Genomic DNA, 25,921 nt, shown 5'->3' on the forward strand with positions numbered 1-25,921 from the left:
TCTAGTTGTTACCTGGGTATATCCATCAATACTCTAGTTGTTACCTGGGTATATCCATCAATACTCTAGTTGTTACCTGGGTATATCCATCAATACTCTAGTTGTTACATGGGCATATCCATCAATACTCTAGTTGTTACCTGGGTATATCCATCAATACTCTAGTTGTTACCTGGGTATATCCATCAATACTCTAGTTGTAACCTGGGTATTTCAATACTACCTGTTACCTGGGTATTAAATACTGTATTTGTTACCTGGGTAATGGGAAAAATCAATCAATCAATCAATTAAATATTTAAGGATTGGGCTTTATGTCAATTGAAGGATTGGACTTTAGAAATTACAAAAAAATAAATAAATCAATCAATTTTAAGGATTGAGCTGTGTGTCATTTGAAGGATTGGACTGTATTTAATTAAATACTGTATTTGTTACCTGGGTAATGGAAAAATCAATCAACCAATCAATTTTTAGTATTAGGCTTTATGTCAATTAAAGGATTGGACTTTAGAAATTTTAAAAAATCAATCAATCATTTTCTAAAGATTAGGCTTTATGTCAATTAAAGGATTGGACTTTAGAAATTACAAAAAAAATCAATCAATACATTTTAAGGATTGGGCTTTATGTCAATTAAAGGATTGGATTTAGAAATTACAAAAAAATCAATCAATAGATTTTAAGGATTAGGCTTTATGTCAATCGAATGATTGAACTTTAAAAAAATTACAAAAAAATCAATCAATCAATCAATTTTAAGGATTGGGACTATAAATTACAAGAAAAAAATCAATAAATTTTAAGGATTGGGCTTTATGTCAATTGAATGATTGGACTTTAGAAATTACCAAAAAATAAATCAATCAATCAATTTTAAGGATTGGGCTTAGAAATTACAAAAAAAATCATTTTATCAATAAATTTTAAAGGATCAGACTTTAAAATTACAAGAAAAATCCATAAATCAATCAATTTTTAAGGATTGGGGTTTGAAATTATAAAAAAACAATAAATTTTTAAATATTGGGCTTAGAAATTACAATAAAATCATTTGATCAATAGATTTTAAAGGATCAGGCTTTAAAATTACAAGAAAAATCCATAAATCCATAAATTTTTAAGGATTGGGCTTTGAAATTGTCAATCGATTTTTATTTAAGAATTAGGCTAAGATATTACAAGAAAAAATCAATCAATCAATCAATTTTTAAGGAATGGGCTTAGAAAATACAAAAAAAAGAATCAATGTTTAAGGATTGGGCTTAGAAATTACAAGAAAAAAATCAATCAATAAATTTTTAAGGATTGGGCTTAGGAAATGCAAGAAAAAACAGTCATCAATTTTTAAGGATTGGGCTTAGAAATTAAAGAAAAATTAATCTATTAATCTATTTTAAGGATTAGGCTTTATGTCAATTGAAGGATTGGACTTTAGAAATTACAAAAAATCAATCAACCAATCAATCAATTTTAAGGAATGAGCTGTATGTCAATTGAAGGATTGGACTTTAGAAATTACAAAAAAAAATCAATCAATAGATTTTAAGGATTAGGCTTTATGTCAATTGAAGGATTGGACTTTAAAAATTACAAAAAATCAATCAACCAATCAATCAATTCTAAGGATTGAGCTGTATGTCAATTGAAGGATTGGACTTTAGAAATTACAAAAAAATCAATCAATTGTAAGGATTGGGCATTATGTCAATTGAAGGAGGATTGGACTTTAAAAATTACAAAAAATCAATCAATCAATCAATTTTTAAGGATTGGGCTTAGATATTACAAAAAAATCAATCTATTAATCAATTTTTAAGAAAATTGTAAGAAAAAAACAAGCAATCAATCTGTTTTTAAGGATTGGGCTGAGAAATTACAAGAAAAACACTTGTTAACCAACTAATTTTTAAGGATTGGGCTTAGAAAATAACAAGAAAAATGAATCTATCAATCAATTTTTAAGGATTAGGCTTAAAAATTATGAGAAAAAAAAACAATCAATCAGTTTTCTAAGTAATGGGCTCTAATATTACAAGAAAGAAACAATCAATCAATCAATTTTTAAGGATTGGGCTTGGAAATTACAAGAAAGAAACAATCAATCAATCAATTTTTAAGGATTGGACTCTGCCAATTTAAGGATAAGGCTATAGAAATTACAATATAAATCAATCAACCAATCAAAAACGGATTTGCCGCCAATTTAGACTTAAATGGGAGGAGTGAGGGGGGGGGGCGGGCTAAAGCTATGTTAGGGTGCCGCCAAATACCGGATTTGCCGCTAATTTAGACATGGAAATATATTCAACCAAAAATGTCACATGACTGCACATAAAGTGATACATATATGTTATTTTGAAATATAATATCCAACAATTATTTATAAACTATAATTTATTGCTATGAAAATAAAAAAATGCACAGTAAAATTTATCTAGATGAAGGCCTAGAAGAGAATAATGGATGTAATGAATATTAAATATATAGAAAACTAACTATTTTACAAGAATAGATCATTATTGTATCAAAATATAGTGATTTTGATTATTTAGCTTCATTTTTACAAATTTTCTACTTTTTAAGGAATTAAGAGGGTCATTTTTTTTTGCATAATTCCATAAATTTTGGTGTTGGGTTGTAGTCAAATACTCTTTTTAAGTCAAGGTGTTTTTAATTATAACCAAATTTATATACATATGAAATGATCCATAATTATCAACAGTTTGACTTAACAAGAGCATTTGACTACAAACCAACACCCAACTTTACATGAATACATGAAAAAAATGACCCTCTCTTATATATGAAGGCACTTTGGAAGTCTGTACTGTATAATAATCAACAATTTTCATTTTAACACAGGGGGGGGGGGGATGTTAGATAATTCTCGTAACATAAAGAGCTGTAAAAATTTTTTGTTTTAGTGCACAACATTCTATATTGCAACAAAAATGTCATGTTAGCAATTCTAAAATTTAGCATAAATTATGCAAATTTTCAAACACTATGCTAAATAATTTGAATTACAATGTTTTAGAGAAATAAAAGCTAAAAAACATAAATATTTGATCAAACCAATGGAATGTTTATTGCTCTGATATTACAATAATCTATCCACACACCCCCCCCCCCGGCCCCCCCCCATCTTTTTACATTTTTCAAAACATAATTTTGTATATTTTTGGTTAATAAAAGCTCAGCATTGAAAAAAAAGAAGAAATATTACATCAAACATAAACAGACAACCTTTTTTAAAATTGAATTAAAGAATGGATTGGATAGGTATGTGTTGTTTTCCTTGTAAAGGATTAACATCCCACACACCCATCCCTCCCTATTTCTATTATATCATCATCCAGGGATCTCAAGGGATAAGACAATGGACGTTAAACCATTCCCCAATGTTGATAAAGAAAATTATAACCGTTGTAGATTCTGTTTGAAAAGTTTGGACACTATTGGTTCGGAACCAACCAATACATGTTCAAAGCTTTAAAGCTATAAGAATTAAAATAACTTTGGGTACCAGCATAGTTTACAGTCCAATGTCCTCTCCCTCCCTCCCCCTGGCTATATCAGAATATATATATATAACTACTGTATTAGACATAGACTTTTGAGATCTTTAACAAGAACAAAACTAATTTAAGCAAAGGAGAGTATAAAAGTATAAAATAATATTTACAAATGTGTATAATAATAATATAATATGGTACATAATCATATGATCTAATACAGAGCTCTGTACTAGATATGCATGGATGGAATAAGGTTTCTTAATTATCACTAATTATCTCTTGTGTGTGTGTGTGTGTATGTTATTATGTCCTTATGGCAGATATATACATACATACAGAGAATATAACTAGAAGTGTAGTGGTGGTGGTAGGACTAAATATTACTCAACACCAAGATTCAGATCCTGGCTGTTGTTGTTGTTGTTGTTGTACTACATGATCATGATAGTCATGATAGCCCAGATTATTCTCTCCTGTCTCGGAACTACTGCTATCTGTCTCTGTCTCACGTCCATACATGTCTGCCAGCTTCTTGAAGCGTGGCCCAAAATTGTGCAGGTATTCAAACTCCAGATCCTGATCAGCCTCGCTGCCAGAGTTGAGGCTGGATAAGCTGGAGCCAGTGCCAGAGTTGCCATCACCTTCATAAGCATAATGCCGGAGATCATCATAGGGCGTGGCTTCTGGATCCTGGTCAACTTTGTCCTTAGTCTCATCCAGAAAGTGGCCGACTCCAGGTAACTCCTGCTGCTGCTGCTGCTGCTGTTTGTCCACTGCTGGTGGCAGGTATTGTCCATTTAATGTCATATGTCCATATCCATTCTCCTGTACTTGTGTTGTACCTGCACTGCGCAGACGCAGGACTGACAGATCATAGCCAGTACCATCTCCCTCACCTCCTCCCTCGTCATCATAGTTGATTATATTCTCTCTGATGTCGCAGTCAATGTCCTTGTCGCTGTAGGGCACCCTCCTCCTCCTGTACACTGTGAGCACACACATGGCCGTCAGAATGATGGCCAATATCGCCAGGATTATCAGCAGAAAGTTAAGGTTCATGCCAGTGGCCTCCACGGCCAATACATACTCCATAGAGCAGCCATCCTAAAGTAAATATAGGATAATAATTATGGTAGGTATATAATACATTAACAAGATAAGTTTTCATGAAAACTGATGCCATTTAACTCCAAAGGACAGCCATAGAAACCCCATACAGTGTCAACCAACGAAAATTGGACAAGTTAAGTCAAACTTTTTAGAAACCACTGTTTTAGAGGTCCCAAAAGTACCCTACAAATGACCATATTGCATTGAAATGTAAAATACTTTTTTTTATAGAAAAGTCATTTAGAAGTGATACACAGACAAACGTATTGGGTTTGCATTAAATGATAAGAAAGCATAGATAATTGTTGAAAAAGTAAAACTTTGTTCTTGTGCATTTTTGGTTTTGTTGACTGCACTGATAATGGTGTGTGGTACCTGGTACTGCTCGCCATCTGCTGGTGTACCCAGACTGATCCACAGCGGGCTGCCATCATTCTCTGACACCTGCAGGTCACGCAGACAACCAGCAAAACTGTCACCAGCTGGCAGTGTCTCCCTGGCAACCTTGAGCTCAGCTGCCAGGTCCCGCAGCCGGTCCTTGCCAAAGTAAAGTCCTCCAACCTGTAGTGGACCATTGGAATTCATGTACTGGGCTTTCCCAAGTGGACGAGAGGCCTGCAAAACAAAATAAAGATATGTTTAGATTCCCATAACTATAGGGAATGTTGTACCATTTTAAATTAACAAAATTGTTCCAACAAAAAAGAAAAAATCTTCGAATTTTTATGAAATGGTTTACAAAAATAAAAACATCCAATAATGCTAATGCTAATCTTTCTAGTGCTCCATGTAAAAATGTTATTTATTCAATATCGTGCTTGTCCAACTTATGGACATAATTGTCCCTGTTAAAAGTGAAGCTTTTCTACATTTTGAACCAGTTTGTCTTAGAATTGTCCTACCAATTTGAAACTTGTTGACTGCATATATAGCATACCTGAAGCTGACAATCCTGGATACTTGGAAGACAGTCTCCATTATCCAGGATGAGATGGACAGTAGAATTACTCCAGGAGAACTCGACACTATGCTCAACACCATCAGAGACAATCTTAATATTCAGGATATTAATATATATATAGTTTATGTTAAGATATGCCCCTAGAGGCACTTGTTATTGTATGTGAGCGACTTTTTCTTTACAATGTACAGTTTCTCTTAGTAGGATAGAAATACCCTCCCTCCCCCCCCCCCCAAAAAAAAAAATAGGTATAACCCTTCACTGGACCTATATAAAGCTTTACTGCAAAGGTTACCATGATCCTTTGCTCCATACACATCAAAATAAAAACATTCTGTTACCTTCTGTAAAATGCCAGTGCTAGTTTCTCTGCCATAGTTGAGATAATACTTGAGCTTGCCCTCGTGTATCTCCAGGGCCACAAAGTCAGTAACCCCCTGGACAACAGTGTTGGGGGAGGGGCCCTGGTACAACAACAGGCCCCGGGACTGCTTGGTAGTAAATCTCAGCCTTATTGTTGTATTGCCACACGAGTTGATGCCCTGGTGTGTTGTCCATCCATATCTAATGCTTGCAGATCTTTTCTCACAGAAAGGTCCATACACTTGGGGCTGATCAATGGCACACTGACATTTGCCCGTGACTGTGCAGCTGCCCTCCAGGCACACCTGCTGCTGCTCCAGGCTGTAGGCTGACCGCCACAGGTTAGAACTGCTGCTGCTGTCCAGGTCGCATGACTGGCGGGGTGGGGCGGGGCAACCACAACGGGCCTCGGTCAAAGCTGTTACACCAACAAATGTTGTTCTAAAGCCAAGCAAATAAAGTTATTGATGCTAATACCATATATATTGGGATGTGTGATATGTAAAACAAAAACAATGAAAACAATTTTTCCTTGGCTACATACAGCTACACAGATATCCTGTTACTTTGAACTGAGTAAGAAATATACAAAAATAAACTTTATTTTCCTATTGGTCATGACTGCTGTGGGTTGATTCTCTATCTCCAGTTTGTTATAGCAAGCTCCATCACATTTAGCCTGACATCAGGGAATCATTCAAATAACTGCACATTAATCTATAATACAAAGTAGAACCACTTAACCGACTTTTACTCTTCAGGAAATATAGATACTAGTAGTGGTTTATTAAAAATTGAATAAAATTAAAGTTATTTGATGATTACTCCTGCCTTATCACTGAGAGATCTCTCAATAAGACACTCGTCAATATTGATCATGACAATATTGAAATCCATCTGTCTCTCCAGGTCTGTCTTCCTCCTGGCCACACTCAGTTCCATCCTTTCAGGGGCATAGTACGGAGATCCATGGGCTGAGAACCTTACATCTGTACCCTGCAACACAAACAAAATTTAATAAAAGTAAACCAAAGTTTAAGTTGGCCAACGAATAAGATAATGTGGTTAGATGTTACAAAAATATTAATTACAAAACATTTATCCCAAGCAATGCAACTATTTATAGCTGACTCATTATGCAAATGAAATGAAAAAATAACTACTATAATCTGAACATTTTCTAACCAAAAATATGCCCAGATGTTTTCCTATTGGCTGATTTAGAGAGCAAGTATCTAGAGATTATATCTATTGTCAGTAGAAAAATCACCTTTTTATCTGGCAGATCTGCGGGCAGCAGTGTGAACACATCCACCACAGATGCATTCAGATATCCACGCAGCAGCTTTGTCAGCTGCTGGCGGCCGTCAGCACTCAAGCTGCCGCCAGAGAGAAACTTTTCAGGTGGCACATCAATTCTAAATAGACAAGAAATTAAATAGGTAAGTTAGGTTAGGTAATATGGGTACTGGGTATCTTTTATAGAATAACATTAGCAGCCAAGAAAATCATATTTCACAGACAAAGAAAGTATATTATAGAGTAGCTTTGCTACTGAAAAGTGGAATAAAGTAATTATCTATATTGAAGTAATAGATATATAGAATACATGGGATAATGTGTCATAATATCCACATATTTTATATATCCATTGTTGTGGTGTGTATACCTAATGCTACCACTTTTCTTGACAGCCTCTGCAGAAATCTTTTTAACTGTGACAGTGACATTAGCAGGCACAGCTCGCTGTCCCCGGGACACATCATCCACCTCGAACTCCATGTGGTATGTCTGAATAGATTTAAATGTCAGGGATCATAAAGGGATAAGACAATGGATAATAAATCATACATAAAAGTAACAGGATCTGTGTCTGTCTGTCTTGAAGGATCTTGGGCAGGTTTACATATTTAGGGGGGAGGGCACCGCAATCATCCCTAGAAAAGAATAACTTTCCACCTCAATTTTAATTTTAGAAAGGATTTTTTTTGAAGCAGGAAAATAAAATCTTGTGCAGAATCTGTTTTTATTTTATCATATTTTATTTCTGTGTGTTTTAATCCAGGGATCTAAAGCGATAGGACAATTGCCATAAAATTGATGTACATCTACAATGATGATATTCAATATTACCCCTTGTGTAGATTAAAGTTAGTAGTGGAAACGTTCTGACACTCAACTCAATGAACCAACCAATGAGAATCCAATACCTAAAAGTTTTACCTTAATTTCTTCATCAAGTTTGATTCCCTCCTTCATGGAGATAATTCCAGTACTTGGATCCAGGGAAAAGTCCGGGTACCTGGAGGCATCCTGCCAATAATAATTATTATAGTATTATAGACACCTTTCTGCGGATAGTAAAGTGAAATAATGGCTCAGAACTGCTTCTAATCCAGTTCTCCTCAGAAATGGTGTTTTATTACCTATATAAAACAAGGATATCCATTAAGTAGGAAAGCACAAAAAATCGTGGATTTAAAATTTATTTGTTAAAATCAAGAATAGATTTATTGGAGAAAGTTGCTACAAAACCTTATTATATTTTGTATGATGAATATAAATACAAACCTTAAATCTAAAAGTTTTATCTGGCAGGTCCCAATCGTCTGGGTCATCTACAAAGACTCTGCCAATCTTTGTGGTGGGTGCCCGGCCCTCGTAGTTGTATACAAATATCTCACTAGAACCTGATATCCATAATATTATATCATCCATTATATTAAACTAAATATTACAAAGAGTATACATTATTTAATAAGTATATATGCAAGAACTTTTGTTTAATGAAACCTTCCAAATTTTTAACATTTACAAAACGGTCTGCTTTATTGCATCAAGATCCATGACAGATCTATATAGAAAATAAATGTCTATAAATGAGCTCAAGTCCATTATATTATCCACAAACAAGTTTAGGCCAGGCATCTAAAGGGATATGACAATGGCCAATAATTTGATGTACATCCCCAATGATGACAAGACAAAATTTTCCCTTATGTAGATTACAATTAGTGGTTGAAACGTTTTGACACTCTACTAAATAAACAAACCAATCAAAATTTAGTAAAAGTTGCCAAAGTTGTTAAGCCAACGAATATGAGAATGTTATTATATAAATTCAATGTTGATGTTCATCAAATTGTCACCAATTCTCTTATCCATTTAGATCCAGGGAAGGAGGGGACATTGGACTGTTTATTACACTAGTCTCCAAAGTCTTGTAATAACGTTTTCTTATTTGTTAGCTTAACAACCTTGGGAACTTTTACTGAATTTTGATTGGTTGGTTCATTTGGTTAAGTGTCAAAGCGTTTCAACCACTAATTGTAATCTACAGCAGAAGTAATTTTGTGCTTCATCATTGGGGATGTACAGTACACCCATGTATGGGCCATTTTTTATCCAAGGATTTATACAGAATTGTTATGGAATCAATTTATAAACAGCTTTCCGCAGATAGCAAAGTGAAATGATTCACTTTTTAGAGTACATGATAATCCAGGGTAGGTAGGATCCTAGTAATAATAAATCCATTTTTCTTCAAAATTGTAAAAATATTAAATTTTATAACCATGAACCTACCTGATCTCAAAATTTGCTCAATCAATAATTGTAATTTTGTGTATCACATCATTGGGGATGTGGTACCGGCCATTGTCTTATCTTATCCCCTAAGTTTATGTTCTAAGATAGAGCAGATATGCCCCTAGAGACACTTAAGAAAGGGGGGGGGGGGTGAGTCAACCCTACTCTTTCTATATCAGTTTTTGAAAAAAACATTTTTTCTATGTGAGGGTTATTTTTTCCTATGTACGGTTTCTCTTAGTAAGGTTTATATACCCAAATAGAAAGTATATAAACCTACCCTGGTCCTATAGAAAGCTTCACTGCATAGGTTACTGAGATCCTTTGCTACAAACACACACACACACATAGAAAGACAGACATTCTGTTACTTTAATATAGTCCATATAGAACTGATTGTTGAAAAGTTTGGACAATAATTTTGGTTTGGTAAGTGGTATAACGTGTTTTAGGTTATTTTAAACTTTTCATTTTTTGTATCAGTCTAACTGTCAACGTGGTCTAATGGATTTCAGACTGGTGCATACATTAGGCATTAGATGGACTTGTATATATTAGGGTGAAAATGTATTGAGGTACTACTATATGTTGGCAGAGGCCACTATCTGCAGGTTAATTTTGATTAAATTGTCTTTTTTATATATTGAAATTGATTTGTCATGCATTTAGGGTCTTGAATCTATCACCTTGTAACCTAATATTGTGTGTAGGATGATAAGTTTGAGTTTTGTATTGGTTGGGTATAACGAATCCTTGCGGGAGATTTCTTTACTAATATATAGAGCCGGTTATTTTGGTCTGGAATAGCTGGGGTTAAATCCTCAATAGATATTGCAGAGTATTAGACTGCTACAAAATGTGATTTTATGTATTTAGACAATTCTTTTTATTGGCTTAAAATGATAAGCTATATGAAGTATATACAAAAAAAACTTTATTTAATTTTTTTTTTTAATTTTAAATTTTCCACTTGTGTTTTCTCTCTCTCTTTCTTTTTTTATTCTCCCTCTCTTTCTTTTTTTATTCTCTTTCTTTCTCTCTCTCTCAGACTGTCCCTTTTCTTCCCTACCTCCCCCTTATTCATTTTATTAACTGATTTCAAAAATTCTAATTTTACCTTAAAAATATCAATAATTAAAAGGAGAGGTTGCGTGATTTTTAGACGCATTTTTAACCCTCTGCTGACGGATAAGATAATACTTTCCTTGTAAAAGTTGTACAAGTAAAACTTGACACACAGCTAATTAACTCTTGGGAAAAGCCATGCTGAAAAGTACAACGCTCAGAATTAAAAAACATGACGGCTATTTCATTGCAAAGTCGATCCAGATTTAAAGGTTAATTTTTAACGCATTTTTACCCCTCTGCTTACGGATAAAATGATTCTTTCCCTGTTAAAGTTGTATTAATAAAACTTGACACACAGCTAATCAACTCTTAGGAGAAGCCATGCTGAAAAGTACAACGCTCAGAATTGAGAAACACGTCAGATATTTCATTGCAAAGTTGACCCACTTTTAAATGTTAATTTTTAACGCATTTTTACCCCTCTGCTTACGGATAAAATGATTCTTTCCCTGTTGAAGTTGTATCAATAAAACTTGACACACAGCAAATTAACTCTTAGGAGAAGCCATGCTGAAAAGTACAACGCTCAGAATTGAGAAACACGTCAGATATTTCATTGCAAAGTTGACCCACTTTTAAATGTTAATTTTTAACGCATTTTTACCCCTCTGCTTACGGATAAAATGATTCTTTCCCTGTTGAAGTTGTATCAATAAAACTTGACACACAGCAAATTAACTCTTAGGAGAAGCCATGCTGAAAAGTACAACGCTCAGAAGTGAAAAACACGCCAGATATTTTATTGCAAAGTTGACCCACTTTTAAAGGTTAATTTTGAAAGGTTTGCTGATTAATTTTAGACTCATTTTTAACTCTATGCTTACGGATAAAATAATTCTTTCCCTGTTAAAGTTGTATCAATAAAACTTGACACACAGCTATTAAACTCTTAGGAGAAGCCATGCTGAAAAGTACAACGCTCAGAATTGAAAAACACGTCAGATATTTCATTGCAAAGTTGACCCACTTTTAACTCTATGCTTATGGATAAAATAACTCTTTCCCTGTTACAGTTGTATTAATAAAATATGACAAATAGCTAATCAACTTTTGGGAGAAGCTTTGTTTCAGGTTAAAGAAACTACACCCATAGAAAAAAGTTAAAAACCAGACTCCTCTTTCTGCCCTCCCCCCCTTCTCTCTCTCTTTACCTCCTCCCCCCCCCCCTCTTTCTCTCTCCTTCTATTACACGTCGCTTCGCTCCGGTTAGAGACACTTAAACTACACCCATGAAAGAAAACAGTTAAAAACCAGACTCTTCTTACTGTCTCACTTAGAAATTACCAGAAAAAAATCAATCAATCAATCTATCTATCTATCTAACTATCAAAAGTGTCTCAGCCTACTCCATGACTACTTAGGTCCAAACCCTAAGAGACTATGGCTAATCAATCAATCAATCTAACTATCTAACTATCTACTATGGCACGTTATGGCTGATGTACAGGCCCCTCTACCTTCCATCAATACTCTAGTTGTTACCTGGGTATATCCATCAATACTCTAGTTGTTACCTGGGTATATCCATTAATACTCTAGTTGTTACCTGGGCATATCCATCAATACTCTAGTTGTAACCTGGGTATATCCATCAATACTCTAGTTGTTACCTGGGTATATCCATCAATACTCTAGTTGTAACCTGGGTATATCCATCAATACTCTAGTTGTTACCTGGGTATATCCATCAATACTCTAGTTGTTACCTGGGTATATCCATCAATACTCTAGTTGTTACCTGGGTATATCCATCAATACTCTAGTTGTTACCTGGGTATATCCATCAATACTCTAGTTGTTACCTGGGTATATCCATCAATACTCTAGATGTTAACTGGGCATATCCATCAATACTCTAGTTGTTACCTGGGTATATCCATCAATACTCTAGTTGTTACCTGGGTATATCCATCAATACTCTAGATGTTAACTGGGCATATCCATCAATACTCTAGTTGTTACCTGGGTATATCCATCAATACTCTAGTTGTTACCTGGGTATATCCATCAATACTCTAGTTGTTACCTGGGTATATCCATCAATACTCTAGTTGTTACCTGGGTATATCCATTAATACTCTAGTTGTTACCTGGGCATATCCATACCTGGGTATATCCATCAATACTATAGTTGTAACCTGGGTATTTCAATACTATCTGTTACCTGGGTATTAAATACTGTATTTGTTACCTGGGTAATGGGAAAAATCAATCAATTAAATATTTAAGTATTAGGCTTTATGTAAATTGAAGGATTGGACTTTAGAAATTACAAAAAAATCAATCAATCAATTTTTAAGGATTAGGCTCTATGTCAATTGAAGGATTGGACTTTAGAAATTACAAAAAAAATCAATCAATAAATTTTAAGGATTGGGCTTTATGTCAATTAAAGGATTGGACTTTAGAAATTACAAAAAAATCAATCAATCAATATTAAGATTGGGCTTTACGTCAATTGAAGGATTGGACTTTAAAAATTACAAAAAAAATAAATAAATCAATCAATTTTAAGGATTGAGCTGTGTGTCATTTGAAGGATTGGACTGTATTTAATTAAATACTGTATTTGTTACCTGGGTAATGGGAAAAATAAATCAATTTTTAAATATTAGGCTTTATGCCAATTGAAGGATTGGACTTTAGAAATTTTAAAAAATCAATCAATCATTTTCTAAGGATTACAAGAAAAAAATTAATGTTTAAGGATTGGACCTAGATATTAAAAGAAAAAAATCAATAAATTTTAAGGATTGGGCTTAGAGATTACAAAAAAAGAATCAATGTTTGAGGATTGGGCTTAGAAATTACAAGAAAAAAATCAATCAATAAATTTTTAGGGATTGGGCTTAGGAAATGCAAGAAAAAACAGTCATCAATTTTTAAGGATTGGGCTTAGAAATTAATGAAAAATTAATCTATTAATCTATTTTAAGGATTGGGCTTTATGTCAATTGAAGGATTGGACTTTAGAAATTACAAAAAATCAATCAATCAATTTTAAGGATTCAGCTGTATGTCAATTGAAGGATTGGATTACAAAAAAAAAACAATCAATAGATTTTAAGGATTAGGCTTTATGTCAATTGAAGGATTGGACTTTATAAATTACAAAAAAATCAATCAATTTTAAGGATTGGGCTTTATGTCAATTGAAGGATTGGACTTTAAAAATTACAAAAAATCAATCAATCAATCAATTTTTAAGGAAATTGTAAGAAAAAAACATGCAATCAATCTGTTTTTAAGGATTGGGCTGAGAAATTACAAGAAAAACATAGTTAATCAACTAATTTTTAAGGATTGGGCTTAGAAAATAACAAGAAAAATTAATCTATCAATCAATTTTTAAGGATTAGGCTTAAAAATTATGAGAAAAAAAACAATCAATCAATCAGTTTTCTAAGTAATGGGCTCTAATATTACAAGAAAGAAACAATCAATCAATCAATTTTTAAGGATTGGGCTTAGAAATTACAAGAAAAAATAATCAATCAATTTTTAAGGATTGGACTCTGCCAATTTAAGGATAAGGCTATAGAAATTACAATATAAATCAATCAACCAATCAAAAACGGATTTGCCGCCAATTTAGACTTAATTGGGAGGAGTGAGGGGGGGGGGGCGGGCTAAAGCTATGTTAGGGTGCCGCCAAATACCGGATTTGCCGCTAATTTAGACATGGAAATATATTCAACCAAACATGTCACATGACTGCACATAAAGTGTTACATATATGTTATTTTGAAATATAATATCCAACAATTATTTTTAAACTATAATTTATTGCTATGAAAATAAAAAAAATGCACAGTAAAATTTATCTAGATGAAGGCCTAGAAGAGAATAATGAATGATATATATATTAAATATATAGAAAACTAACTATTTTACAAGAATAGATCATTATTGTATCAAAATATGGTGATTTTGATTATTTAGCTTCATTTTTACAAATTTTCTACTTTTTAAGGAATTAAAAGGGTCATTTTTTTTTTGCATAATTCCATAAATTTTAGTGTTGGGTTGTAGTCAAATACTCTTTTTAGGTCAAAGTGTTTTTAATTATAACCAAATTTATATAAATATGTAATGATCCATAATTAACAACAGTTTGACTTAACAAGAGCATTTGACTACAAACCAACACCCAACTTTACATGAATACACGAAAAAAATGACCCTCTTTTATATATGAAGGCACTTTGGAAGTCTGTACTGTATAATAATCAACAATTTTCATTTTAACACAGGGGGGGGGGGGGATGTTAGATAGTTCTCGTAACATAAAGAGCTGTAAAAAGTTTTTAGTGCACAACATTCTATATTGCAACAAAAATGTCATGTTAGCAATTCTAAAATTTAGCATAAATTATGCAAATTTTCAAACATTATGCTAAATAATTTGAATTACAATGTTTTAGAGAAATAAAAGCTAAAAAACATAAATATTTGATCAAACCAATGGAATGTTTATTGCTCTGATATTACAATAATCTATCCAAACCCCTCCCCCCCCCCCCATCTTTTTACATTTTTCAAAACATAATTTTGTATTTTTTTGGTTAATAAAAGCTCAGCATTGAAAAAAAAGAAGAAATATTACATCAAACATAAACAGACAACCTTTTATAAAAATTGAATTAAAGAATGGATTGGATAGGTATGTGTTGTTTTCCTTGTAAAGGATTAACATCCCACACACCCATCCCTCCCTATTTCTATTATATTGACGTATAGTAATAGCAAGAACAAACAGCTAAATATTCTCATAAAGTGTATTAATTCAATACAAGGTTAACATATAATAATAACATTAATATTAAGACAACTATTCACTTTATGTTCGTATCCTGTTGCAGAGCAATGACTTGCTCCGAAACCGTGGATACCAGAACTAAAAGCTAAACTATAAAATACATGTATTGCTCTTAAACTCAGGAAGAAAGGGACTATACATCACATTTCTCCCTGGCTTAAACATGAACCTCGGGTTCAACTGTAATATTTCAGATTAAATATAACAATAGATTTTTACATGTTAATCATCATAGATATTATAAGTAGCGTTGAACGCTTATAAAATAGATAATAGTGGATCTGGTATGACACCTGTCATATTTTTTATATATATTTTTTTTTATTTTTAGTCCAGATCTTTAAACATTTGTTTTCATTTATTTTGGTTCCTTAGAACTCTTTTGTGTTTTTTTTTATATTTTCCTTTATGTGTTTTTTTTTCTTTTTTTTTTTTAATATTTTTTTTAAGAAAAAAACATTGATTAACATATAATCATTTAAGAATGCATTGATTTACCTAATGCATTAATTACATAGTTATCATAAATACATGATATAAAAATAACATTGGTTAACATATAACCATCAGATTTAAGCATGATATTATAGAGCATTAATATAGAACAAATATTAAAAACATAAAATAAAATAAAATATGAATTAATACACATAACTATAATTGTTACTTTCTTTTCCCAGATGTTCTCTTCTTGCCAGGTTCTTCAATATCCATGGGCATAATAGCTTCCTCATCATTCACTCCAAGTTTTGCGGTCTCATCACACAAGCCGTCTTGAGACATCCTTGCCTCAGTATCACCAAGCATATGAAGACATCTCTCAAATCCGCTATTAACCGCAACCGAAATCGAGGTTGCAACGTTATCAACCTCCTCCTGATTATCCAAAATCTTTTGATGCTTACGACTAACCTCTTCTCCAAATTTATCAAGCATCATCAATATTCCAGGCGTGTGTTCCAACCTCATTTCCTCCCTCACTTGTTCATCAACACGCCATTGCTGATTCGACAATTCAAGGTCCAGACAAACAGGAATGTTCGGATTTAAGGGCTGATCCATCTGAACACAAACAGGATCCCCAAACCGAGTAACCAATTTGAAATCACCCTCGAACCACTCATTTACTTTGTGTTCAGGATTAAACTTCCACTCAATATTGGTTGTCAACAAATTTGTATAAACATTTCCATCCAACTCCAATTTGATTTCCTTCACTACATTCTCTAAAGTAGTATTTGGATCACATAACAATATCTGCTTGGCTAGAGTCGGACGAAGACGCTTGCAGCGCATCTGCATTTGCCAGGTCAAAATTCTTGCGTCTACTTTTTCATTCATCAGACTACCTGCATATGTGGCACTCACCAGGTTATCAATTATGTCTCTTTGACCATCCAATCTAACATAACGTATCTCAGCAGGCATCTCTCCACTGGTGATTAGACTCACCGAATTCACGTTTATAATACGTGGAATGTAGACTGATAAGTTCATGTATTCATTCACCTGAATGGAGTCAATAAACACTTTAGCACTCAAATCCTGTTCAGACTTTCCATCAAGCCAATCTTTCTGTAACTCTAACAGGGTTGTGGATGGCATTTGCTTCAGAATAAAGCTTACTTTATTCACGACATCTTTCCAATGTGCCAGGAGCCGGACAGCTGACACAACCTGCGTCTTCAACCTCGGGTCAACGCTATTACCCACCACCGTCCTTAACACCGTCTGAAGACTCATTTTACCATCTGCAGGTATGACGTCAATCTTTGCAAGTTGAGACCAATCCTCAAGTTCCCCCATATGTTTGATTATGGGTAACAATTCGCCCAACGTTTGACAGCTTTTTCTCTCATCTCCATCCAGGTATTCAATCTTAGCAAGCAATACCAAACTTGGTAAATTTTCGCAAACAAGCTTAGAGAGAAATATGGTCGCACTCAACTTATTCAGACTAGTTGTCTCGTTCCATGCCAACTTCTTATTGATAGCTTTAGAATGCTCACCAGCCGCCATCAGGTTGAGGTATCTTGAGTTCTGGCTGGTAAAGACAGGAATCCTGTCCACAGGCCAGTCTATGGAGTGGATACATCTTCCCATCTCCAACTGCACTGATAACATGTTTATCAAATTCAACTTAAACCTTGGTTCATTATCAATAAGACGAGCTAAATCTGCCAGTGGCATGTCTTCACTGCTCAAAAATATGTTCCTTGTCGCCCTGCCCACACTCAACGTGGGCAGCTCAACGCGCGACATTACCAACACCAGCCGGGATGCAGAGTTGCTGATCAATGCAGATACTGGTAGACCAGGTTTGACTTGATTTCCTTCATTGGCAGATTGTTTGTGGCGACCATCTTCTTCATTACTCAATAACTTTTGATTCATCGTTGCCGCCGTAACCAAACTGCAAAAATACAATATAATTAAATTTCAGCATAAAAAATTTAAGATCTAGCATTAAATTCTTCCTCAGTAAATCTTTTTTTATGACACCATGAACAACAACAATACAACAATACCAACATAGGAATTATACCTAACAACAACATTAACACAATCAAAACAAACTTGGCAAACAATGGTAATATATCTTTGAACAAATGTTCTAGACCAAACCAAGGACCTGTAACCTGTTCGAAAAATGACAACTTATGATCAACAAAATCCAATTTAGAAGCTTGTCCATTAAAATCCTCAAAATCCTCTAATCCCTGATATTTAATAGTCTTATTAAAATCAGCAATAAACACCTTTTCATCGTTCAGAAAAATCTTTTGTCCCACGTGTTCTGATTTTTCATTGGCAATATGCAGAAGTTCGAGTCCCTGCCCCTGATTCCCAAGGAACAAATTAGCTGTCAACTTCAAAAATACCGGACTTTGCGAACAATTCAACAATTTTATATCCTCTACTGCTACAATCATTCTACTATATTCTTGTATTCCAACTGTTTCACCTTTATAATCTACCATTAAGTGTCCTACTGCACATCCATAATCCACACCTAACTTTACTGGAATTTCAACCGCTGTACACTTTTCATACTTAGCAATTTCTCCTAGGTATATAATTCTGAACCCATGATGCATCTGTACATTTGACCTAACTTCTGTTTGAGCACATCTAGAAATACTAAAAAGTTCCATCATCCTCTCGTTTCTTTCTCTACTAGCCAAAAACATAGCATTCAAATCAAATCTAGCTTCCTGTTTTAACAAATCCCCAAAATAACTTCTAACAGCCGCCTTCGGTTCCTCCAAAAACTTGATACCCTCTAATTCTGTTACAAAAATGTTGAAATCCAGATGCTGCAAAGTAAGTTTCTCTGTTCCCATAATTTTAACTAAAATATTTCTTTCCAAGTTGGAAACAAAAAGTTGTTCATTCCAAGTAGTTAGATTGAATGTATCCTGAAAAACTACCTTAAAATTACTGGCCGGTTTTCGTACTACATACGGAAAATATGGAGAAGTTGATGTTGCCCACAAATGATTATCTTCAAAATTCGCCACAATCGTCTTTTTATCATAATCCATAACAACATTTCCCTTGATCAAAACGGGTGTATTTTTTATTAATATATGCAAAGTCCCAACAGCAAAACCTAAATTGTACCACATATTGTGCGCGTATATTCCCAATGTCTTGCATTGAATATTTTCACCCCCAACATCCCAGAAAGGTGACAATGTTCCATTAACTGTAAAACTGTGAACAGTTGGCAAATCTATATTTACTTTAAAACTAATTCCATCATGCTGATACTTGCCAGAATGAAAAACCCTCCTACATTCTTCCATACTCAACTCTACCTGTTTTTCATGTGGCACGTCTAATACGTGCACATGACTCGCGGTACCGCAAAACCAGCGCTCCAATTTTAGTCTAACCTCACAACTAATGGCTTCTGACAATATAAAATCGGTTTCTGCTAACCCCAACAATTCCACAGATCTGACCGGTTCCATCCTATCATGCAAACAGGCAGCTGATCTAAGTTCAACATTACTTATTTGAGAACAATCATAAGCTGCTAACCGTGGATCCTGTGACGTATACATACCACCAACAACAATCAAACAATAAAACTGCATCACAACAACAAATAGCAAAATATCCAAGTACCTGACTCCTCTTTCATCCTTGGATTTCTTCACAGGTACTGGTCCAGCTCGTCCACTCTTTGAACTACAAGTGTCCGGTGACCTCTTGCGCATACCACGATCTCCACGATCTCCACGATCTCCACGATCTCCACGATGTCTATCACCACCGCCGCTTCCTCTCTTGTCATCACGCTCTCTACGGTTCTCGTGGTAATCTCTTCTCCTGCAAATATTATACAAATTATTACAAATATTATTTTTTAATCAATTTTGCTAGGTTCCTATTTTTTAATCAATTTTGCTAGGTTCCTAGTTACTACATCGGCTACTGAATAACGTTCTAATCTGTCCTTTTCTCTGTTTTGTCTATCCTCTTCTAATTTTTGTAATTGCATTTCATTTGTAGAACCTTTAGGACGACCCTTAACAGGAATAGTCTCAGACATTTTTTGCAATTTTGCATTATCTAACGATCTATCTAATTCATCCTCCTCAACATCTCTACCTCGTTTAACACTTCCCCTTCGTTGTTCCAAGTCTACAATTTTACTTTGCAATTTTGGAAAAGTGTCCTCTAAAATACTCATCCGAGACTCTAACTCTCTAGCAGATTCCATGTTAACATCCTCTACACCCAAACTGTTATCTACTAAGCTATTATCAGAGGCATAATCCCCATGAAAAACACTATCCTTACTAATAGTAGAATATGTAGAATCTAACTTAGTTTTGTCAGTCATATCATTTGAATCTACACTATCAGAAATATGTGTACTTTCCAAAGTGTCACTAAGATCCTCAACTAAACCATCTAAATTTTCATTATTCTGAGATACATTCTGAGATACATTTGACCTTTGCTGTGACAACCCAACACCCAAAAAAGATTTCTCCAAGAATTCTGGTGTTACCTGTCCATCCTTCCGCCTTCTAACCACCTCTGGACTAGCGCCACAACTATTCTCCTCTTCAGAAACGCCTGAACAAGTTAAATTTCTCAAAGTATTGGGAAAGTCATAGTTTACTTTCAAGGTATTATCCACAGAGAAACATTCATCTGTAATCACTAAGTCAATCTTTTCATCTGGAGTCAAGTCTAAAGTACTCTCAATAACATATATTTTATCTCTTGGTACAATTCTCACCCCTTTATCTTTCAATCTACACTTTTCAAGGGGCTGAACCTCGAATAAACTATCAGAAATTGCTTTTGTCACTAAACACGGACCCACCCATAACGAGCAGAGTTTACGAGCTACACCAATCGTTGTGACGTCATAAAAAATGTAACAATAGGAATTTATAGCTACCGGCCTACCTATCCTTTCTGTATTTTCTACCTGCAAATACTTCTCAGTTCTTTCTTGTCCAGTCCTCCAATTCTTGTCAAGGCACTCCAATAACTCTGAAAAATTCATATGTTTAATTTTCGAGCGTGTTAACGGGTCAAACGAGTCAAGTGGAAGCTTAGGGTTTCTTAGGAACATCTTAAAATATGGGGAACATCCTAACCTCCGATTGAAAGAAGTGTTCATACAAAATTGTGTAGCTTTAAGTTTATAAGCCCAATCTCCATCTTGGAAACGTAAATCAGTCTTAAGAAACGAATACACCGATTGGTTGTATCTTTCACTGTAATTCGAATTTGCTGATCTTGGAGGGATAAAAATTTGTTCAATTCCCAACCTTAAACAAACTTCCTTAAAAACTTTTGATTTGAAGCTTTGTGCATTGTCAGTCCTAATTCGCTCGCAGAGTCCCCAAACAGAAAATAAATTAAATTTCAGACATTCAATAATTGTTTCAGCTTTAACATCCTCAATAGCAAACAACCACACATATCTAGTACAACTGTCAACTACTATTAAAATGTGCTTACAAATGACTCCATTATATTCACACTCATTCAAAGGACCTAAAGCGTCTATGGCCAACTCTGCCATAGCTTCCCCAGCCAAAGGAGAAAATTCTATATTATGATTATGTTTAGGTTTTTTACGTCTATTCAAACAAATGACACAATTTGCAACTGCCGCCGCTACATATTTAGATACATAGGGAAAAATGAAGTGACGATTAATCCTGCTCAAAGTTTCCAAATAACCCCTATGCCCCGCTGTAACATCTGCATGAGCTAACAAAAAAACTTTATTGTACATTCCAATAGGTACCACTACCCGTTCAATAAATTGAAATTCTTTCTGAAGCCGCATAGGTGAAGTCAGGATAATTAAACCATCCTTATAACTCAGATGTTCAAAAAATCTTAATATTTGTTTACCACGATAAGGCATTTGAGACAATTCTCTGGACGTAGGTTTGACATTATTTACAATAAATTTCCTCACCTCAACTAAAACAGGATCCTTCTCCAGGCTACGACTAAATTCTCTCGCCTTCAATCTGGATGATATTTGACTGGCCGTCTCTGCTCCAATTCCTGCAATAAGACATAATTTAGGATCTTCCAATTGATATACAGTATCCAATATTAACTCTCCTTGTTCGTCAGTCGATAATTTAGATATCCTATCTTTACTATCCTTTAATGCAGTACGTGACAATATATCAACATTAGTATGCATCTTGCCCTGCCTATGTACAACCTCATAACTGAAGGTGGATAAAAAATTTATCCACCTTATGGTGAGACCAACAAAATAACCGTTCTGCCTCCAAGTAGATAGATGTTTCAGTGCAGCTGAATCAGTTCTCACGATAAACTTCTTGTGTCTCAAATAACATTCAAATCTTTCAACAGCATTTACTAATGCACATAATTCTCCTTTATGTGCTGCATAATTGGCTTCATGAGTTGAACAAACACGCGACCAACACGATATCATCTTTTCTTGTCCATTCTGTTTTTGACTTAACACCGCTGACATAGCTGTAGATGACCAATCTGTATCCAACACAAATGGTTCAGCCTCCATTCTCCAATCCGGAAATGATTTACTTATTTCTTCACAGAACAATTCTCTAGTCTTTGTAAAAGCTTCCATACTTTTTTCATCCCATTCTATTTTACTACTGTTTCTAAATTTGTTCAATGGTGCTGTAATATCAGAAAAATTCTTGAAATATGAACCATAATAATTTATGAAACCAGCAAATCTTTGAATATCTTTACCTGTTTCAGGTACTGGCCAATTCTTAATCTTTTCAATATATGCTTGGTCCATAAATATGCCTTCTTTATTTATAATATGACCCAGAAATTTCACTTCCTCTGCAAACAATGTACATTTTCCAAGATTAATCTTGAGGCCTGCTTCACAGAATGTTCGTAGTAGAATATTCAAATGTTCCAGATGTTCCTCCACAGTCATACTATATACAAGAACATCATCCAGGTAAACTAGGCAAAATGCCCTCAATTCGGGACTCAAATCCATTACTCTATCCATCAACTTTACAAATGCACTTGGAGCATTGGTCAATCCAAACGGAAGCCTCTTGAAGCAATATTGCCGTCCATTAGAACAAAATGCTGTATATTTCCTGACAGATTCCTTCAAATGCATTGAATTATATGCTGAAGTTAGGTCAATAGACGTAAAAATCTTCTTTCCTCCAAGTTTGTCAAACAGCTCGCCAATGTTAGGCAAAGGGTAACAGATCTTCTCAGTTATCTCATTTAATGAGCGGTAGTCCAGGACAAAACGGACTTTCACCTCGTTAGTATTTCCAACTTTCTTCTTAACAGCAAAAATTCCAGAATTAAACGGTGAATTACATTCTTCTATCACATCCGTTTCTAACCATAAATCAATTTGTTCTTTTAGTTTTTCTGCATGATGAGGATTGAGTCTAATCATCCTATTCTTGAAAGGTTGAGCTCCAGGAATCAACTGAATATCATACTCCTCCAAAGTACAAGATCCAATATCTGTAGGATCAATCGATAATGCCTTGAAATTCTTTAAGAACAACCCAACTATCCTTCCTTTCAAAGAAACATTATCCTTTAAAAACGGAACTTTATCCAACTTCAATTTATCTTTAATAAAACGAATCTTCTTTAATGTTGTTGACACATCTTCTTTAACCCTGTTCTCTTGCAGCATTGCTATCTTCTCCGCCACAAACAAATTTCCAACCAAAGTACCAGCAGGAACAGATTTCTTAACAGCTTCAAAATTCGTGATTTTAGTCATAATTTTACCGTTCTTTCCCACCTCAGTAATTCCTTCGTTTATCAACAAGTTATTCCGGCTACAGTAACCTTGTCTTGGAGCTATATAACATAACTGTCCTTCAGGCATATTTCCTTTAGTTGAAACTTCTACCACCACTGTACTCAATGCAGGAATTTCTATTCGATTTTTCAACGAACAAATCCATTTTTGGTCTTGTAACTCAGCTACATTAATCTCAGGTTTCGTAGTTCTTGCTTTCTCCATCTTCTCCAAAATTGTATGAACCAAATTCCTCACTACAATTTTCCGTTTAGCTACTAACTTCACACTGATTCCATGCATCTCAATCCTGTTGCCGTCTTTGGCAAATATCGTCTTCACGTTATTTTTATTCAACCAATAACTGCCTAGATTCATAGGTACAGTCATGCCAGAGATAACAAAACAATCTTCTTGAAAACTGTGACCTCCAATCTGAAATTCAACATTCCGAGCAACACCATCAATCTTGATGTTGGAACCCTGCACGCCTGTGGCCTTCGAATCCGTTTCTTCAATCACACAATCAAGCTTTCTAGCCAACACTTGAGATATCAGGCAGCCTCTTGCATTGCCGCTATCAATTAACGTCAGGATTTCCATACCACCGATCTTTGTTGGAACATAAACTTCAGCCGCTCCAGCCGCCATCTCAGAATCTTCATGAAACTTAGAAAACAGCTATCTAACTCACACCAACAGTTATGAGGTTGTAACTATCCAATGGTCTATCAAATAACTATCTATCTGTCCACAACATAAAAAAAACTGAATAAAACAATTCACTCACCTACAATATTTCATTCACCAACAGAAATGTCCAAAAATATCTCCTAATCCACAGTCAACAACATAAATTCTCTGGCCAACAGAAACTCAACAAACTGTTAATCCACTTCTCTCCGACCAATCTAAAATATCACAAAATTTTAGATGCCAATTGATGGAAAATCACTGTACATAAGAATTATTATTGATCGACCAATCTAAAATATTACAAAATTTTAGATGCCAATTGATGAAAAATCACTATACATAAGAATTAATATCGATATTAATATATATAACAAATTTACAAGATTGTTTTTCGAACAGCAATATATATAATGGTAATCAAGTGGTAACAATCATGAAATCATAACAACTCACCATCAAATAAATAATGATGTCAGTATCTCCCAACCACCAAAAAACACTCTTCTCAGCCAATCTAAAATAAATACAATGATTTTAGATGCCATAAATAAATGTTTCACTGGACCAATAACTTGTAACACAATAAAAGAAGTTGTATTAAGAAATATGACATGATCAAACATTATCAATCACCAAACAGATTAATATTTCCAAATACCGTAAGTTCAATTTTTTAAAATTCAATAAAATATTACCTAACAAAACTATTATTGTCAGATTAAACTGAGATGTATAAAAGGTTTAAAAGTCGAAATTCAACTAACTATATATTTCAATACCTGAGAGCACTTTCTTGCGCAGCTTTGCTTCTCTGCGCAGCCCAACTTTCTGCGCATGGCGCGCTCCACGCCCGATAATCATTTCAGCTACCTCTATACACCGCCCCATATTGCGCATACCAGCTCTGAGAGACAGTGCAAATTTCCTTGCAAATATGGTCACTCCCCCTCTCTCCCAAACAAAAGAGACAGCTCCCCCATATCTGCGCATACCAACTCTGAGAGGTAGTGCAATATTCGTTGCAAATATGTTCACTCCCCCTTTCTCTCCCAACAAAAGAGACAGCTCCACCATATTTGTGCATTCCAGCTCCGAGAGACAGCCCCTCCCTTCCTTCATAGAAAGAGACTTCTCCACGATTATATCTAATGCATTATAACAATTTTGCTTCATGAAATTCTAAACTTCATTAAAAATTTTGCTGAATCAACATCACTAAATCGCAATATAATTGTTTTAAAATCGAATACTTTAAATCACAATAACTGACTCATCTTTAAAAACAATTTTCCACATTTCATCAAAATTTAATACTTTTCAAATATCTAATTTCATATTTTTATCAAATTTAATTCAATTTAAAATTCAATTTAATATTTTTCAATAGCAATTTTACAAAATTGTATTCCTAATTCGTTTTTCATTTTCACTTTTTTATT

The 25,921-nt window shown here is 34.3% G+C and overlaps 3 protein-coding genes across 3 annotated transcripts; all 3 read right to left on the minus strand.

The window, feature by feature from the left end:
* Positions 1-2,379: 2,379 nt before the first annotated feature.
* On the minus strand, positions 2,380-8,688 carry LOC145307404 (DE-cadherin-like). Its single transcript, XM_080149829.1, has 10 exons — positions 8,527-8,688; positions 8,179-8,268; positions 7,625-7,746; positions 7,226-7,373; positions 6,787-6,951; positions 6,564-6,634; positions 5,934-6,396; positions 5,569-5,682; positions 5,007-5,246; positions 2,380-4,625 (listed from the first exon to the last, which is right to left on the minus strand). Exons 1-10 carry the CDS (start codon positions 8,671-8,673, stop codon positions 3,906-3,908), a joined length of 2,280 nt encoding a protein of 759 aa, XP_080005955.1. The 5' UTR covers positions 8,674-8,688; the 3' UTR covers positions 2,380-3,905.
* Positions 8,689-16,101: 7,413 nt separating this feature from the next.
* LOC145307401 (uncharacterized) lies at positions 16,102-23,955 on the minus strand. Its single transcript, XM_080149824.1, has 4 exons — positions 20,946-23,955; positions 20,517-20,584; positions 19,625-19,828; positions 16,102-17,903 (listed from the first exon to the last, which is right to left on the minus strand). Exons 1-4 carry the CDS (start codon positions 23,871-23,873, stop codon positions 16,154-16,156), a joined length of 4,950 nt encoding a protein of 1,649 aa, XP_080005950.1. The 5' UTR covers positions 23,874-23,955; the 3' UTR covers positions 16,102-16,153.
* A 783-nt stretch (positions 23,956-24,738) lies between these two features.
* Positions 24,739-25,921, minus strand: LOC145307408 (uncharacterized). Its single transcript, XM_080149835.1, has 2 exons — positions 25,262-25,921; positions 24,739-24,996 (listed from the first exon to the last, which is right to left on the minus strand). The coding sequence occupies exons 1-2, from the start codon at positions 25,653-25,655 to the stop codon at positions 24,938-24,940; spliced, it is 453 nt and encodes a 150-aa protein (XP_080005961.1). The 5' UTR covers positions 25,656-25,921; the 3' UTR covers positions 24,739-24,937.

Source organism: Acartia tonsa, chromosome 15, assembly GCF_053477335.1.
Source record: "Acartia tonsa isolate MP-2025a chromosome 15, ASM5347733v1, whole genome shotgun sequence".
Lineage (NCBI taxonomy): Eukaryota > Metazoa > Arthropoda > Copepoda > Calanoida > Acartiidae > Acartia > Acartia tonsa.

Excerpts from the sequence above, each read along its gene's own strand:
- LOC145307404 (XM_080149829.1), bottom strand. The coding sequence starts at position 8,673 with ATGGATGATATAATATTATGGATATCAGGTTCTAGTGAGATATTTGTA. Across the intron at positions 7,374-7,624 it reads AAGAAAAGTGGTAGCATTAG|AATTGATGTGCCACCTGAAA; the intron begins GTATACACACCA and ends TTGTCTATTTAG. Across the intron at positions 6,952-7,225 it reads CAGATCTGCCAGATAAAAAG|GGTACAGATGTAAGGTTCTC; the intron begins GTGATTTTTCTA and ends TTTGTGTTGCAG.
- LOC145307408 (XM_080149835.1), bottom strand. The coding sequence starts at position 25,655 with ATGAAGCAAAATTGTTATAATGCATTAGATATAATCGTGGAGAAGTCT. Across the intron at positions 24,997-25,261 it reads GCGCAAGAAAGTGCTCTCAG|ATTGGCTGAGAAGAGTGTTT; the intron begins GTATTGAAATAT and ends TATTTATTTTAG.
- LOC145307401 (XM_080149824.1), bottom strand. The coding sequence starts at position 23,873 with ATGCCTGAAGGACAGTTATGTTATATAGCTCCAAGACAAGGTTACTGT. Across the intron at positions 20,585-20,945 it reads GAACTGAGAAGTATTTGCAG|GCGTTTCTGAAGAGGAGAAT; the intron begins GTAGAAAATACA and ends TAACTTGTTCAG. Across the intron at positions 19,829-20,516 it reads GAAGGCGGAAGGATGGACAG|GAGAAGAGATTACCACGAGA; the intron begins GTAACACCAGAA and ends TAATATTTGCAG.